We start from the raw sequence: 13,689 nt of genomic DNA, 5'->3' as shown, positions 1-13,689 counted from the left end.
ATGTGTAAAACCTAGATTTAAAATAAAGATAGAGAAACGTTTCCTCTTTAGCAGATTCATTTCAAAACATACTTCTAGTGTCAAATCCTGCACATGCATCATTCTGCACAGTGAAGGTCAAACATCCAAGTGAAGTAACAATAAGAGAAACACATTTTTGAGTGGAGGGGGACTTTAAGTTACCACTAATCAATATCTTGCATTTTGACCATTTTGTATGATATGTGTCCCAAAATTAAAAATAAAAAGCTGGTGCGCCCCCGTGGCTTAGAGGTTAAGACGCCAACCATGAATCACAACGCCTCTGGTTTGAGTCTGGCTGGGGACCTTTATTGCATCTCTCTCTCCATCATTTCCTGTCACCTCTGCTGTCTATTATAAAGGCTTAAAATGCCTGAAAAAATACTCTTATCTGATCCTTTAGAGTTACAGCTGTACTGGTTTAAAGCAGGCATGATATTCAAACATGAACTAACGAATGCCAGCATAGCACACCCGTCCTGAAAATGTGTCGAAACGAATCTCAAAGCTCTACATCACCTCTCTCCTGCAGGCCAGACAGCTCCTGGAGCAAGAGTACAACTCCCTCATCTCCATGGGAACTGAGAGACGACCTGATGAGGTCAGCATGCTAATCAGCTTGAAGAAGTAAAAAATTAAAATACAGATTTGAGTAAGTGATGGATTTTCTGAGCAGCCATCTTTTTGTTCACACACTCTGTCTGTCTGGCAGGATGGAACTAAGACGTTCACCCGCTCGCCCTCCTGGAGGAAGATGTTTAGGGAGAAAGACCTACGGGGCGTGACCTCTGACTCCGCCGAGACCCTGCCTGCTAACTTCCGTGCCTCAGCCATCTCCACGCCCTCCGTTACCCTGAGAAAGGTTCAGAGTGATGGTGAGTACGACCCGTGACCTCTGATACCTTCGCTCTCATATTCACATTTGTTCAGCTCTGAGCCCTGAAGGTGCGTCTGAATTTAGATGATGTGTGAAAACCTGTTACTCTATATGGCCATTACTCACATGAAGAGCATGACAGGAATCAAGGCGAAAGGTCTGTTGTAGCTAGGTTACAGGGCTAGCTCTGATCAGGTGCAGCTATCTTGCAGACCTGATAATAAATGAACCATGTGTTTACATCTTGATTTCTTGGAAATTAGCCTTTAACAGAAACATTTGTTTTCAGCCAGCATACAGTACGCGTTATATAAGCTGCAACCAGAGTCACACGCACAGAGCAGTTGGTTGTTTTCATGCTACTCTGCCATTAGTTTGGCAGTGGAATTTTCTGTTTCCTTTAGCAGAGGAACTGGCAATAACAAGGAACAGACGCTTCAAAGTACAGAGGAAGGCTATTATCCCTCATTCCACTTCTTATTAGGAATGCCTGTGGAAGGTCAGTGCTGTTTAAGACATTGCAGTTATGATAATGACCCGGTCTGTGTCTGTCTCCCGGTCTCCAACACAGCCAACTCTGGTGCCCGGGGTGAATCTGCCTCAGTGAGGACGTACTCCTGTTGAGGGGCTGAGGTGAGAACCGTCCGCCGCATTAATTAAACTGTCTAGTAGTGTTTCATCCATGTGGGGTTTTATCTGTGTGGTGAGACAAAACAGTTTTTCTGAGCTTCCAAGATGGCTTGCACATGTGCGGAGCACATTTGTTTGAACCTCTGTGTTTTATGTATTTGTTTGTTGTAGTGGATTGGTTTGAGCCTGGGATTTTAGTAGTTCCACTAAGGACTTTAAGTGGTGGGTTTGGTTGATGGGGGTTTAGGCAAAGTTGAATTAAGGCCACGGAAGCAATGGCATGGTAATAATGCTGTTTCTCTCTTCAGGGCGCTGACTGGATTGGGACTAGAGGACCCTCTCGCTCATCCACGGAGAAAGAAGCAATGAATATAACCATTTAACTTAAAAATAAATCTATCAGTCTGACCATTCTGCAATAACAGAAGCAAAGGAATAAAGGGGAAAATGACATGAAGAATGTATGAATGTATTTTCCAATCAGACTAGGAAGGTTGAATGGGATCAGCTGTTTTCTCTCTCTCTCGCTCTCTTCCTGTCATTCTGTCTTTGCTCGTTCTCTCTCAATGGGACTATGCTGTGAGGTTAATAAAGGACAACACCGGTGTTGGTTGGGCTTGTGCCGGTCATGCAGGTTTCCCCTCTCTTCATTCCTGTCGGAGTCTGCACACAGTCAGCAGAGTTGGCAATATCAGGGCTCATTTTCCTACCTTCAGAGGAAACCACTTGCTGCCATTTATTCTCTTACAGTTTGAAAACAACTAAACGTGTCGCCTTATAACTTCTGCTCATCAACAGGTGTTTTTAATGAGAGCCAGGGCAGAAGTTAACCTCACTGTAAAGTTTAGGTTTTAAAAACAAGAGGAATGACTGGAAGGATGTTAAAATGATTGGGGGAAATGGCTGGGAAAAAACGGTTAGAACTCTAAACAACACCGATGTTCTCCTTTCTACTCATGAGTCGGCTGATGTCCAATGTCATTGTGGCTCTATTGTTGGCTTCTATGGTCCCATCAGGGGTGTCTAAGTGTCCCCAATTGGTCGGAGTGGTGTAGTAAAACATGTCCAAATTCCGACCACTATTTAGCTCCGACCACATCACAGGGACCCTCCTCATGCTTTGTCTATTGGCACCTTGAAAGCCGATAGGCTAAGTAATCTCTTTTGAAGGGACCTCATTATAGAGATCAAAGGCACGGAGGTGGATGGGGCAGGGTGGAGCGAGGCCACAGAGGCATTGTGTTCACTGATTTCATGATGTCGATGGCAGGAAAGCCATACAGTTAGTGTTGGCACCACTGTCTGAAAAGGCGTACTTTACAAGGAGTTTATAAGTCCCAGCTTTTGGCTTTATCAGCGCTGAAGGGGCGCTCTACCGATTTTTCACACGAGGTTCAGTTTACTCGTCACGAGGAGTACTACTCCTGTTAAAACAGTCGAATAATATCTTTTGTGGTGCTTTCCAACAAATAACCCTCGTGTCATAGTGATGTCATCAGGAAAGTCTTTCATATGGGGTTTGAAAGAGGTGGGCATTTAGGAGAAGGGGGCTTAATGAAAGACACTACTGAGTTGCATTATGGGAAATGTGCTTTATAGATCAGTAAAAAAGCTACTAAGACAAGTTTTTGGTTGCTGAAAAATCCATTTGGATGGTGTAAAATGTGTGTTTTTATCTAGCTCTTTAATTCTTTGGAAGGACCCCACCAATGTTCAAACACATACATTACCTTCTGGAAAAAAAATATTATTAACCACTTATCAACATCCTATTAACATTTATAACTGCAGTATAAGGTACTTCATGTAAAAAGTCACAAGTCTTTTGACTTAATAATGTGCCATTAGAGCTGTGGTCCAAAATGCAGATTTAGTAATTAATAAAATACAAAAATATATCTTGTGTGGAGTTTAAAATGTTAATAAGTTGTTAATAAATTGATGTTGGTCCAAATTCTCTTCCTAATTAATTAAAGAGCTATCTAAAAATGCAACAGGTCAAATGGATTTTGGAATTTGCAACCCAAAAGTTATTAGAAAAGAATTAACATGAAAATGCCATTAATTACAAACTGTAAACCCTTTGTAAAGTATGTCTTATTAAAAAAGTGGTACCAAAGGTTTTGAATATATTTAGGAAGGCCCTAGCTGGCCCTCCACGATGTGGTCGTTCGGTTTATGACTTGTAATCATCAGCTCAGGGTCTTGGGTAATCCTGATGATGGGAGAGGTGGCGGAGAGACAAAACAGCGACTCACGGGCAGGAAAGAAAAAACTAAAAGAATGGACAGAAGCCGGTCATTTTACTGCACACACAAGCCATAACAGAAACCAAGAGCTCTCTGGGGGGTGAGATCAGAGAGAGGCAAGAAGAGAGGGCGAGCCCGAGAAAGCCCAGGAAACAAAACCTTTAGCCTCTGTGTTTACGATGCATGTCAAACAAACGACAATGACCTAAAAACATTTTTTTGGTGGTGAAGATGATATGAGGTGTCTTTAAAAAATATATATCTGTATGATAAGCCTACAGGGGGTGGGAGCCTGGGGATCAATTTGTAAAATGTGTGTATTTTTTTCAGTTGTATTTTTTATTTTTTACGATATCTATTTATTTTCTTTAGGTATGTATTGGATAAATGTATGTACATGTTCTGTTCCTTCTTGGCTTCATTTGAACTAGTTTTAAAAGTAAATATGAAACATTGAAAATGGTCATTCAAATACGCTACTGTATGTGTACATTTTGAGAACAAATTGTGCAATGATTTAACAGATTTCCATGATTAAAATGATAATAATACAAACTGAAAATATCTGGAAAATAAACAATAATGATGATGATGATGATGATGATGATGATGATGACGATAATGATGATGATAATGAAAATGGTGATGTAAAAGAAAAAAAAATAAAGCGATCCAGGTGGATCTGCTGATCATCGCAAATTTTCTCAATTTTTCTTTTCCTCCTTGATATGTTTTATTCTTTCTCTTTCTGCAGGTGTGTGCAGTGGTGGAATGTAACTAAGTACATTTACTCAAGAACTGTTCTTACTTAAAGGGACAGTTCACCCCAAAATCAAAAATACATATTTTCCTCTTACCTGTAGTGCTATTTATCCATCTAGATTGTTTTGGTGTGAGTTGCAGAGTTTTGGAGATATCGGCCGTAGAGATGTCTGCATTTTTTAAATATAATGGGACTATATGGCACTCGCCTTGTGCTGCTCAAAGCACAAAAAAAAAAGAAATATAAATACATTTGCAATACAACAGCAATGTCTTTTTCCAGAAACCATGACCTGGTTACTCAAGATAATCCACAGACCTTGTTGTGAACAGTTTCATGTAGGAAGTATCGGTAGAAATAGTTCCTACATGAAACAACAAACAACAAATCTTGCAGACATCTCAGCATCTCACACCAAAACAATTTAGATGGATAAATAGCACTACAGGTAAGAGGAAAAATATATATTATATATATGTAGGACTTTTACTTGTAATGGAGTATTTTTAAATTATGGTATTGCTTCTTTTACATCAGTAACAGATCTGAATACTTCTCCCATTGACTTTGATTTATGAAGCAGTAGTTTTAGGAAACTGTTTCTTACCAGCCGATTACAGCAGTAAAATACCTGACATGTATTACTTATGCTAACTTTTTTTCCCAAATAAATCCCAGAGTGCTTTGAGAATTCAATTCTGCGTATTTATATCAGTTAAGAATTTGCTGAGTACAAAGATCCTTTATTACCACATTTGGCAGGCTAACTTAACACACCAGCAGATGGGAAAATTTGCTTATTTAGGTGTCATATAATATTCATGAAACACATTTAACAAGTTCCACTGACGGAGATGTATCCTGCCACAAAACGGTCAAATCATCAGCCTGAGTGAAGTCATGCTTGAGTGTTGCCATGCTATAGTTTCTGTATCCAATACATTTCCCCCATCACACTCAGTTGTTAAAGGCACTGTTACAATATTCATGGTAATCCACATGGGAACAGTGTGGAGCAGTAAAATGGAGCCTCAGTAGGTGGCGCTCCTTCCTCTCACAACCCGAGCAGACCAGAGGCTGGAATTATCATCAGACACTGGAGAGACCTACCACTCCATGAAGACTTCTTCTATAAATACACACAGTTATACATAGCTTCATACATACAGTAAAGGTATACTGGTGTCATATTGTACACATATATAAAGGAATATATTAATATCAAAGACACATGCTTACATACTAATCAAAAATAATTTAGATTATGAAAGACAAATCATACAAAAACAGTACTTTTTAAAGTAAAATCTCTATATAGGACAATTTTCCCTAAGATCTAGTATTGAGGTCTTCTTGTTTTTTCAAAAGTCATTTGTTGAAGGTGGAGGGAGGGATGGAAAAGAGAGAGATATATGAAGAACTGGATTACAGCAGAAATAACCAAATCCATCATGTTTAAGGAAACACCACCAGCAAGTGAAAGTGCACACAGAAGGATGTCACAGCTGCTCTGCTCTATGTCACTTTCTACTTCCTGCCATCTCTCTCTGTCTCCCCCCTCCCCTCTCTCTCTCAGCCTCTCCCCTTCCCCGTCAAGACCTCCCTCCCCACTGCCTGATTCGCTCTGGACAGCAGCACACAGACGCAGGACGAGTCGATTCGGATCCACCTCCATCCGGTTCTGTTGTTTGCGTCTTTGGTGAGCGCTCGGACATACGACTGCTTGGCTTTGCACTCACTCACCCACTGTTTTTTATCCACGCCCAAGCAGCCGCCCCCGGCCACGCCTGTTCCCATAGATTTCGCTGCTGCACTGGCACCCTTTGACCTGCTAGCATTGCTCAGCTGCTCGGCCTGGCGGCAGCGAGTCTCATAAAAGTACTGTTTGAGTGGCCCTGTCTGGGTCTGGATTTCCTGCAAGATGGTGACCTCCTGGTTGTGGGAATCGATGGCAGTCGTCTTGTCAGTAACCCAAACACTTTCCGCCTCGCACACCGACTTTTCCCCTCTCCTTCTGTCAATCAAGTGCGAGCGTTTATCCCTTTTAACCGGACGGGCAACATCAGCGGTAACTCTGGAAGAGTCTGCCCAACTCAAAGTCGTGCTCCTGTCGATCGCGCGGTCCCCGTGTCCCTCGATGTGTCCGTCCATGTCCTCCTGCTCCTCTCTGTCCCTGTCCTCCTCCAGCAGGCCAGTCTCTAACATGAGCAGGAGAGGGGGGTTTTTTGGAGGCGACGGGGAGGGTGAGAACAGGACTCGTGGATGTGCATCCAGAAACATCTCGTCTCCTTCTAAGAACTTATCCAGCCTGGTCCCCGGATCCAGCCCTGCCTCCAGGTTCAAGCTCTCCTCGTCCAGACCTCTTCCAGCCCCCAGTGTCCACTGGCTTCCTGTAGGTGCATCTCTCAGTTTCTCCAAGGGAACAGTTGGTTCTGGTCCTCTTTGACCCTTTAGATTAGCAGCAGGACTGACAGCATTATGGGTTTCCGTTGTAGAAACCTGCAACAGTCTTTCTGTAGAGTCCTGAAGATTGTCCTTCTTGGAAAAGTCCAAAAAACTGGAGTAATCTTGCCTGCTGCTGCTGTCAGCTTTGTAGTCCTTTGGTAGAGAATTATCCTTGGAAATATCCTGGGCCCTGAGTGCTCCTCCTTCTGTGGGAACATCCAAACTGACACTGCTTTTGTAATCACTGCCTGAGTTGCTATTTGATTGGTAGGGTCTTTGATTCTCCACTTTGAACGTGGAAATCTCTTCATCTACGGAGGATTTCACATAATCCTTACGGTTCTGGAGGTTTTGTCTGTTGGTGTGTTGGCTAAGAGCATCTGCCATATTGTAGTCAGTTTGTGAGGCATTTCCATGGAAGTTGTAGTCCACAGGGGGAGCTGCGAGGCGAGCAGCCGGGTCATGACGGTGCTCTCTGCGGTTGTCAAAGCCAGGCTCTGTCGTCGCGGCAGCAATCCTGGACACAGGGTTGTGAGGAAAGGGCAGGGCCGAGGCAATCACCATGGCAACCAGGGGAAGCCAGTGCATCACTCCCAAGACGTATCAGCTGGTGGATAAAACAGAGGTAATGGATGGGAGAGACAGAGAAGAAGAGAGAGACAATGTTATTTTATACAATGCAAACTGTGGCTTATACAGTACCTCAATTAAAGTGTAAAATGAGAGGTTTTACTGGTGGTCCGCAACTTTATGACCCTGGCGCTTTAACCACTGAGGTATGGCTTTAAAATCTTGGCAGAACTCGTGGAAAAATAGGACCAAGTACAGCAAGGTCGCCCTCTGCTTCTTCATGTGGGAAGATGGAGTTCAGCTACGAACGCTGTAGATTCTGCCGTCTGAAGGGCTGACCTTCAAACGGAGACACTGACAACCTGGTATGCATGCAGTCAGAAACTTTACAGCCAAAGGAAATGGATTAAAAAGACATCTGCGACCCGAGAAAACAAGCCTTCCCTTTCAGCTTTTAAGAACATGGTTTTTATTCCTTTTTTTGTTGCTTTGTTAGAGATGTTTCTAGGATCCAAAACTCCAGGAATCTCTTTAAATCTGTGGTGGCAAATATGAGTTACCTCAGGTCTTCTTGCAAAAACAAATAAATTACAAGAACGCATCCCAGTAGTGCTGAGGTTAACCTCTGGTATTTTACCTGATCACACCTGGGCAGTGGGCGAGTCTGTTTTCCTTTGAAAAGGTGATGCCTGAACATGATACATTACATCTGCTGCCTTGGATTGGAAGAGTTTACTTATAGGGAGATGTGCAATCATCACTATTATAAACATGCTTCCTGCCATAACCAGCATTATTTAAACTTTGTGCAGCTTGTAATCACAAAAAGATTAGTAGGTGATTTTGTTCAGCAAAAGTATGAAAAACAAATACTGCAGAATCTTAATATAAATCCTCTTAAGGCTGGAGTAATGCAGCAGTAGCAGTAGGTTAAATTTACAATCTCAAAAACAGTACAGTATTTTTTTGTATGCTGTTTGAGCTGCAACGATTAGTCGATCGACACAAAATTAATGGCAACTATTTTGATAATCAGTTAATCATTTAAGTCCATTTTCAAGCAGAAATGCCAAACATTTAATACTTTCAGCTGCTCAAACGTGAGCATTTGCTGCTTTTTCTTGTCTTATATTATGATAAATTGAATATCTTTGGGTTTTGGACTGTTGGTCAGACAAAACACGACATCTGAAGACGTCACCTTCGGCTCTGGGAAACTGAGATGGACATTTTTACTGTTTTCTGATGTTTTATCGGTCCAAACAATGAATTGATTAATTGAGAAAATCAGCAGATTAATCGATAACGAAAATAATCGCTTGTTGCAGCCCTAGTGTATTTAATTCATTTTAATTAAATGATATCAAATGAGACTGTGCATTTAACTACATTCAAGTGATTTATTTTAATACAAAAAACTTACAATCAGTTACACCAAGAAAAAGTTACACAATAAACTTTCTCTTGGTGATACAATTTGTGTCAGAGTGAATGATGATCACATTTTTCAAGATTTATCCAATTTTTCTTATTTATAACTTAAAGATACATTATTTTCTCATAATTAGTCTGATGCTATGTTAAATGGTGATATATTGCAAAGTCATTATAATAACTGTTAACCAACAAAACTGTACAAAACTCAAATAAAACACTCCCTCGTGTAAACCAATGTAAACACCGTCTGACAAGACCTTTCAGGTATATTAGTTTGTCATGTCCGACATCATAAATCATGAGTCATGTAGAAGTGATATTTGTATTTCAAAGTGAGGTTCACCTGTGACTAACTGGAAAAATATTCCAGTCACCCATCCATGTGGCATGTACAGTGGGATGGCATTCAACCAGTACACAGAAGCCTCCTCCACAGAAGTGAACATCAGTTTAGTCGTTTGTTTGAAAGCAGGGAGGAGGTCACTTGGAAAGAGTTAAAATAGGTGGAATGATCAGAATGTCAGTGATGCAGCTTTACTGGCTTCCTCAGGCAGCGAAGAGGGGGGGAAACATGCAGGGCAACAGAAAATACAGTAAGTGTGAAGGAGTGGATGTCAAGACTGTTTGTGTTTGTTTGCTTGTGGCATGTTTGTTGTCGTTTGACTGAATGGATGCATCATCAGTGACCATCAGTGAGTGTGTGTGAACATGTGAATGTGTGACAAAACAAAACCCTTTCAGTGACAGGACATGTACTCAGCGGGGCCACTCCCTGCAGCCGCCAAGGAGCAACAAGGTTTGGTCGACACATCACTCATGCAGTCACCTCGGGCGCTCAAAGCGCCTGCTTGTCATGCTGACGATAAAACACACCAAAGTGAGTCGAGCTTCCTGTTTTCTCTGGCTACTGATCGGCGCACCGCTCCTGCCAAATAAACCTTGGTGTTTTGTGTGATGAAAGCAACTTAAACGATAAACCAGGCTGTTAACACACCCCTCAACCACGGAGAGGCCAGCAGATTCCAATTAAAGCTGAAAACAAGCTAAGGTGAACACAGTCTGGTGGTGACTGTGATTGGACGAGAAGATTATTTCAAATTAGCCAGCTGTGGAGAGGAGGTGGTGCAGGGTGAATATCCAGGAAAGGGCTGGAGGATTTGTATTATGTGCGTCTGTTGCAGGAGAGCTATATGCTTCTTAAGGGCTTTCTTGGAGCACTCAGACGCCACACAGAAGGCAGGCAAGCAGACTCTCTAAGTGGTTTCTTTGTAACACAGCAGCAGCAGCAGCAGCACTTCATCACCATGCTCCATTTGCTACAATGACACGCATCATTTGCGCTCCCTGCAAGGCTAGACGAGGAGCACAACGTTCTTCCGCCCTCTGGACCAGACCCAAGCACTCTGAATCCCCCCCAGACGAACACACACACACACACACACACACACAAATCCCACTCTCTATAAATAAAAAACCCTCACTTAGTAAATAAAACCCCACTCAACACTGCACACTTATGTGAATCCTAATCCACGTAGCCTGAAATTCTTCCAAATGAGCACAGGAAGAATACCCTGAAACCACAGGACACGGCCTAAAAAATCAGACAGATAGCAACCACGTCATCAAGCAAAAAGCCATGAATAAACAGACTACACATGACTTAACAGACTATGACATTAACTGCAAGGCCTCCATGAACTACAGTGGCACCCTGTATCATTTAGCATTAATTATGAAGTCCCTTTGACTGTATATTAAGTAAATAGCTGAGAACCGGCCTACATGGAGTATTCCCTGTTGTTTTATGTGCTTTTATGCTCACTCAGAACCCATAGTGTGGGTTTGTTGGCTGTTCAGAAACACCATCATAAGAACCTTTTTAAACTCTGCTTCCAAACTGTGCAATACTCCAAAGGATGTCCAGGAGACGACCTCGGAGAACATTTTTAAGTGACAGCTGAAAACAGATCTATTTCACTTTGCTTTCAACTAGTCTTTTAACATGCAACATGCAATGTGTTCCTCCCTCTGAAACACTGTTTAGTATTTTACGTTCTTACTGATGTTATGTTACTGATGTTATTCTTGTATTTATTATTTTAATATTATCATTGATTGTACTTGTTTCCATTTATATATTTTCCTGTTTTTCTTATTTCCCCTTATTGCAAAGCAACTCAAGCTACATTTTTGTATAAAGCGTGTTATATCAAAGTTATTAACGATTAATTTCATTTTCTTTTAACTGATTAATCATTTTTTCTTTATTAATGGATCAATCGTTGGTCTATAAAATCTCAGAATATCAGAAAAAAAAATACCCGTCACAATTTCCTAAAGTCCAAGGGGATCAACAGTCCAAAACCCAAATAAATTACACTTACTATTATGTAAGTCAAGGGAAAGCAGCAAATTCTCACATTTGAGAAGCTTGAACCAAAGAAAATTTTAATTTTTATCAAAATAGTTGCCGATAAATTTTCTGTTGATCGACTAATTGATTAAACGACTAATCGTTGCAGCTCTAACAACTATTATTATCATTCTGATTATTTTAATAATAAATGATTATTACTAATGAATCAAACCACCTTGTTGTTGACGCGCAGCTTCTACAGAGGATTTGCTCTAAAACAGAAAATCATGAACATGAGGAAAAACAATAAAGTGTTTGTTTAGTAAATCTGGCACCTGGCAAATCGGTCTGACTTCTGTTTTGAAGGTGGAATTATAGTTCAGAGGGCCTCTGGCTGCAAGACCCTCCTCAGGAAACGGATGCCACAAAGTAGCTCCACACCTGGCAGTGGCTACTGTGCTATTAGCTAGTTAACAAATTAATCCCCCCCTCATGTGTGGCTAATGTCAGACACGTCCATCTGACAGAGAGATAATGCATTCTGTGTTAGTGTTAGGACCAGGCCCCGTCCCGTCCTAATCCTGCCTCTTTGAAGTCGTGTCTGGAGGCCGGCTGACCGTAGGACGTTTCCATAAAGACAGTTTGCGCCCCCCGTCACATCTTTCAGCAGATTTTATGACAGGTTCGGTCTGACTAAACTGTCTGAAATGCATCTGAGTGTGACCATTACACACAGTGACAACAGGAGTGGCTGTGACACCATATGACAGCGAAAACACATGCAGGTAAATGTTTGTCCTCCCTCCCTCTCTCTGTAAGAGAAGAGTAAAAGCCTTGGGCTCGCATGTGCTCATTTACAGTGCCTTGCTGTCCCACTGTGCAAACAGCCCATTAATTCCAGGTCTGTGATTATTTCATACCACGCTCAGCCTGTGAGATCCAGCCTCCTCCTCTCTAACCTTAGCTCCACATGAACGGCGCTATCAGTGGCATCTCTCTCAGATCAGATCTTTCTTTCTCTTTCACACACACAAGATGACAATACACACTTCTGATGAGGCACTGTACATGCAGTAATGCGATAAAAGAGCTTGACAAATGTCTTCGTGTTTTAAAGGCTTACCTGACATCACACATTACAGTGTGATGAAACATTTTGCAAGTGTAATTTGATTCTATAGAAGATGTAAAAGCTGTAATACTGAATTTATTTATATTTTAGTGATTGTTTCACCTGAACTCGCCCCACAAAAACCTCCCACATTGCCTTTTCAGCTCCTGATCTTCTGACAAGATCGAATTAAGCCATCAGCTGCAGGTAGCCTGTGTTTTATATTACAACCTGTGTGATCTACCTGCGGGTTTGAATTGTGACTCGGTAGCTCTCACCTCACCTGACTGACTGCCAATGAAAACAAAATGTGGAATAGGCTACAACTGAAGGGCTGCCAAAGAAAATAACATGTTAAGTACTGTAAGACTGGCTTGTTCGAAATGTCTTGTGCAAGGAACAAAGAAAAACAGTTGGGCTTCAAAAATGTGTGAGCAACACATAAGATGAAATTTAATTTAAAAAATGAAACAGCAGTAGGTCTAAAGGACACCAGTTACATTTGCATGCATGAATGTAAGTAAATAAGTGAGTTGATTGACAAATAAATAAATACGAAATTATGAAATATATGAACTTTTATGTAGCCAAATGAAACTGACCTAATTAAATAACTTCTTACTCATTATGCAAAGTAGTCTATTTAACTGGCTGAATACAGCAATAAATCAATACATATATACGTAGCTATATTAATTCATACACACTGTATAATACTAAAACACTATTTAAAGTGGACAGTTGAAGGCCTGTGTGATTTAAAGCCATACCGTTTAGGTGAGATCCGGACCCCGCGTCCTTCCAGCTGACACCACATTGATTATAGAGTCCTGTCGCCAGTTGCTCAACTGGTTTAAAAAAATAAACTCAAAAAACACCTTCGCATGGTAACCACAGAACTAAACATTTCTTTCTTCTTTTAATAGTCCGTGACATCGCATGTGCCCCCCAAAACTCCAACGAGGGGGGGGGAAAAGGAAAGTAAAGTACTTACAAACCAGAAAACTCTCCTGTCCTGGGAGCGCTTCCAAAGGCAGTATGTAATAAGTCCAGAAAAGTATTAAAAATGTAAACTTGCCACAAACTTTGGATATTCCATGAGTTGTTAGTCCTCCAAGGCAGGCCAGAGAAAAGGTATCTCAGCTCAAATTTGTGAACGAAGAAGTGGAGAGGTGAAGAAGTTGGCCAAATGTTTTAAGATCTGAACTCCGCCTGAAACGTCAGTTA

General features: G+C 41.4%; 2 protein-coding genes across 3 annotated transcripts in view; one reads left to right on the top strand and one right to left on the bottom strand.

The window, feature by feature from the left end:
* The window catches only part of ppfia3 (PTPRF interacting protein alpha 3), a 29,757-nt gene extending 25,281 nt beyond the window's left edge, over positions 1-4,476 (top strand). The window contains exons 28-31 of the mRNA XM_044181896.1: positions 554-622; positions 734-896; positions 1,470-1,531; positions 1,837-4,476. Coding sequence (XP_044037831.1) covers positions 554-622; positions 734-896; positions 1,470-1,522 — 285 coding nt within the window. The 3' untranslated portion in view covers positions 1,523-1,531; positions 1,837-4,476. The remainder of the gene's footprint in view (positions 1-553; positions 623-733; positions 897-1,469; positions 1,532-1,836) is intronic.
* Positions 4,477-5,231: 755 nt separating this feature from the next.
* Positions 5,232-13,674, bottom strand: LOC122869180. Of its 2 annotated transcripts, none has more exons than XM_044181908.1 (2): positions 13,541-13,674; positions 5,232-7,592 (listed from the first exon to the last, which is right to left on the bottom strand). In XM_044181908.1, exon 2 carries the CDS (start codon positions 7,571-7,573, stop codon positions 6,113-6,115), a length of 1,461 nt encoding a protein of 486 aa, XP_044037843.1. In that variant the 5' UTR covers positions 7,574-7,592; positions 13,541-13,674; the 3' UTR covers positions 5,232-6,112. The 2 variants fall into 2 exon arrangements, with proteins under 2 accessions (XP_044037843.1, XP_044037844.1); XM_044181909.1 differs by having other exon boundaries at positions 13,233-13,671.
* Between the last annotated feature and the right edge of the window lie 15 nt (positions 13,675-13,689).

The sequence above is a fragment of the Siniperca chuatsi genome, linkage group LG21 (assembly GCF_020085105.1).
Source record: "Siniperca chuatsi isolate FFG_IHB_CAS linkage group LG21, ASM2008510v1, whole genome shotgun sequence".
Classification (NCBI taxonomy): domain Eukaryota; kingdom Metazoa; phylum Chordata; class Actinopteri; order Centrarchiformes; family Sinipercidae; genus Siniperca; species Siniperca chuatsi.
This window is presented reverse-complemented; position numbering and strand designations above follow the sequence as displayed.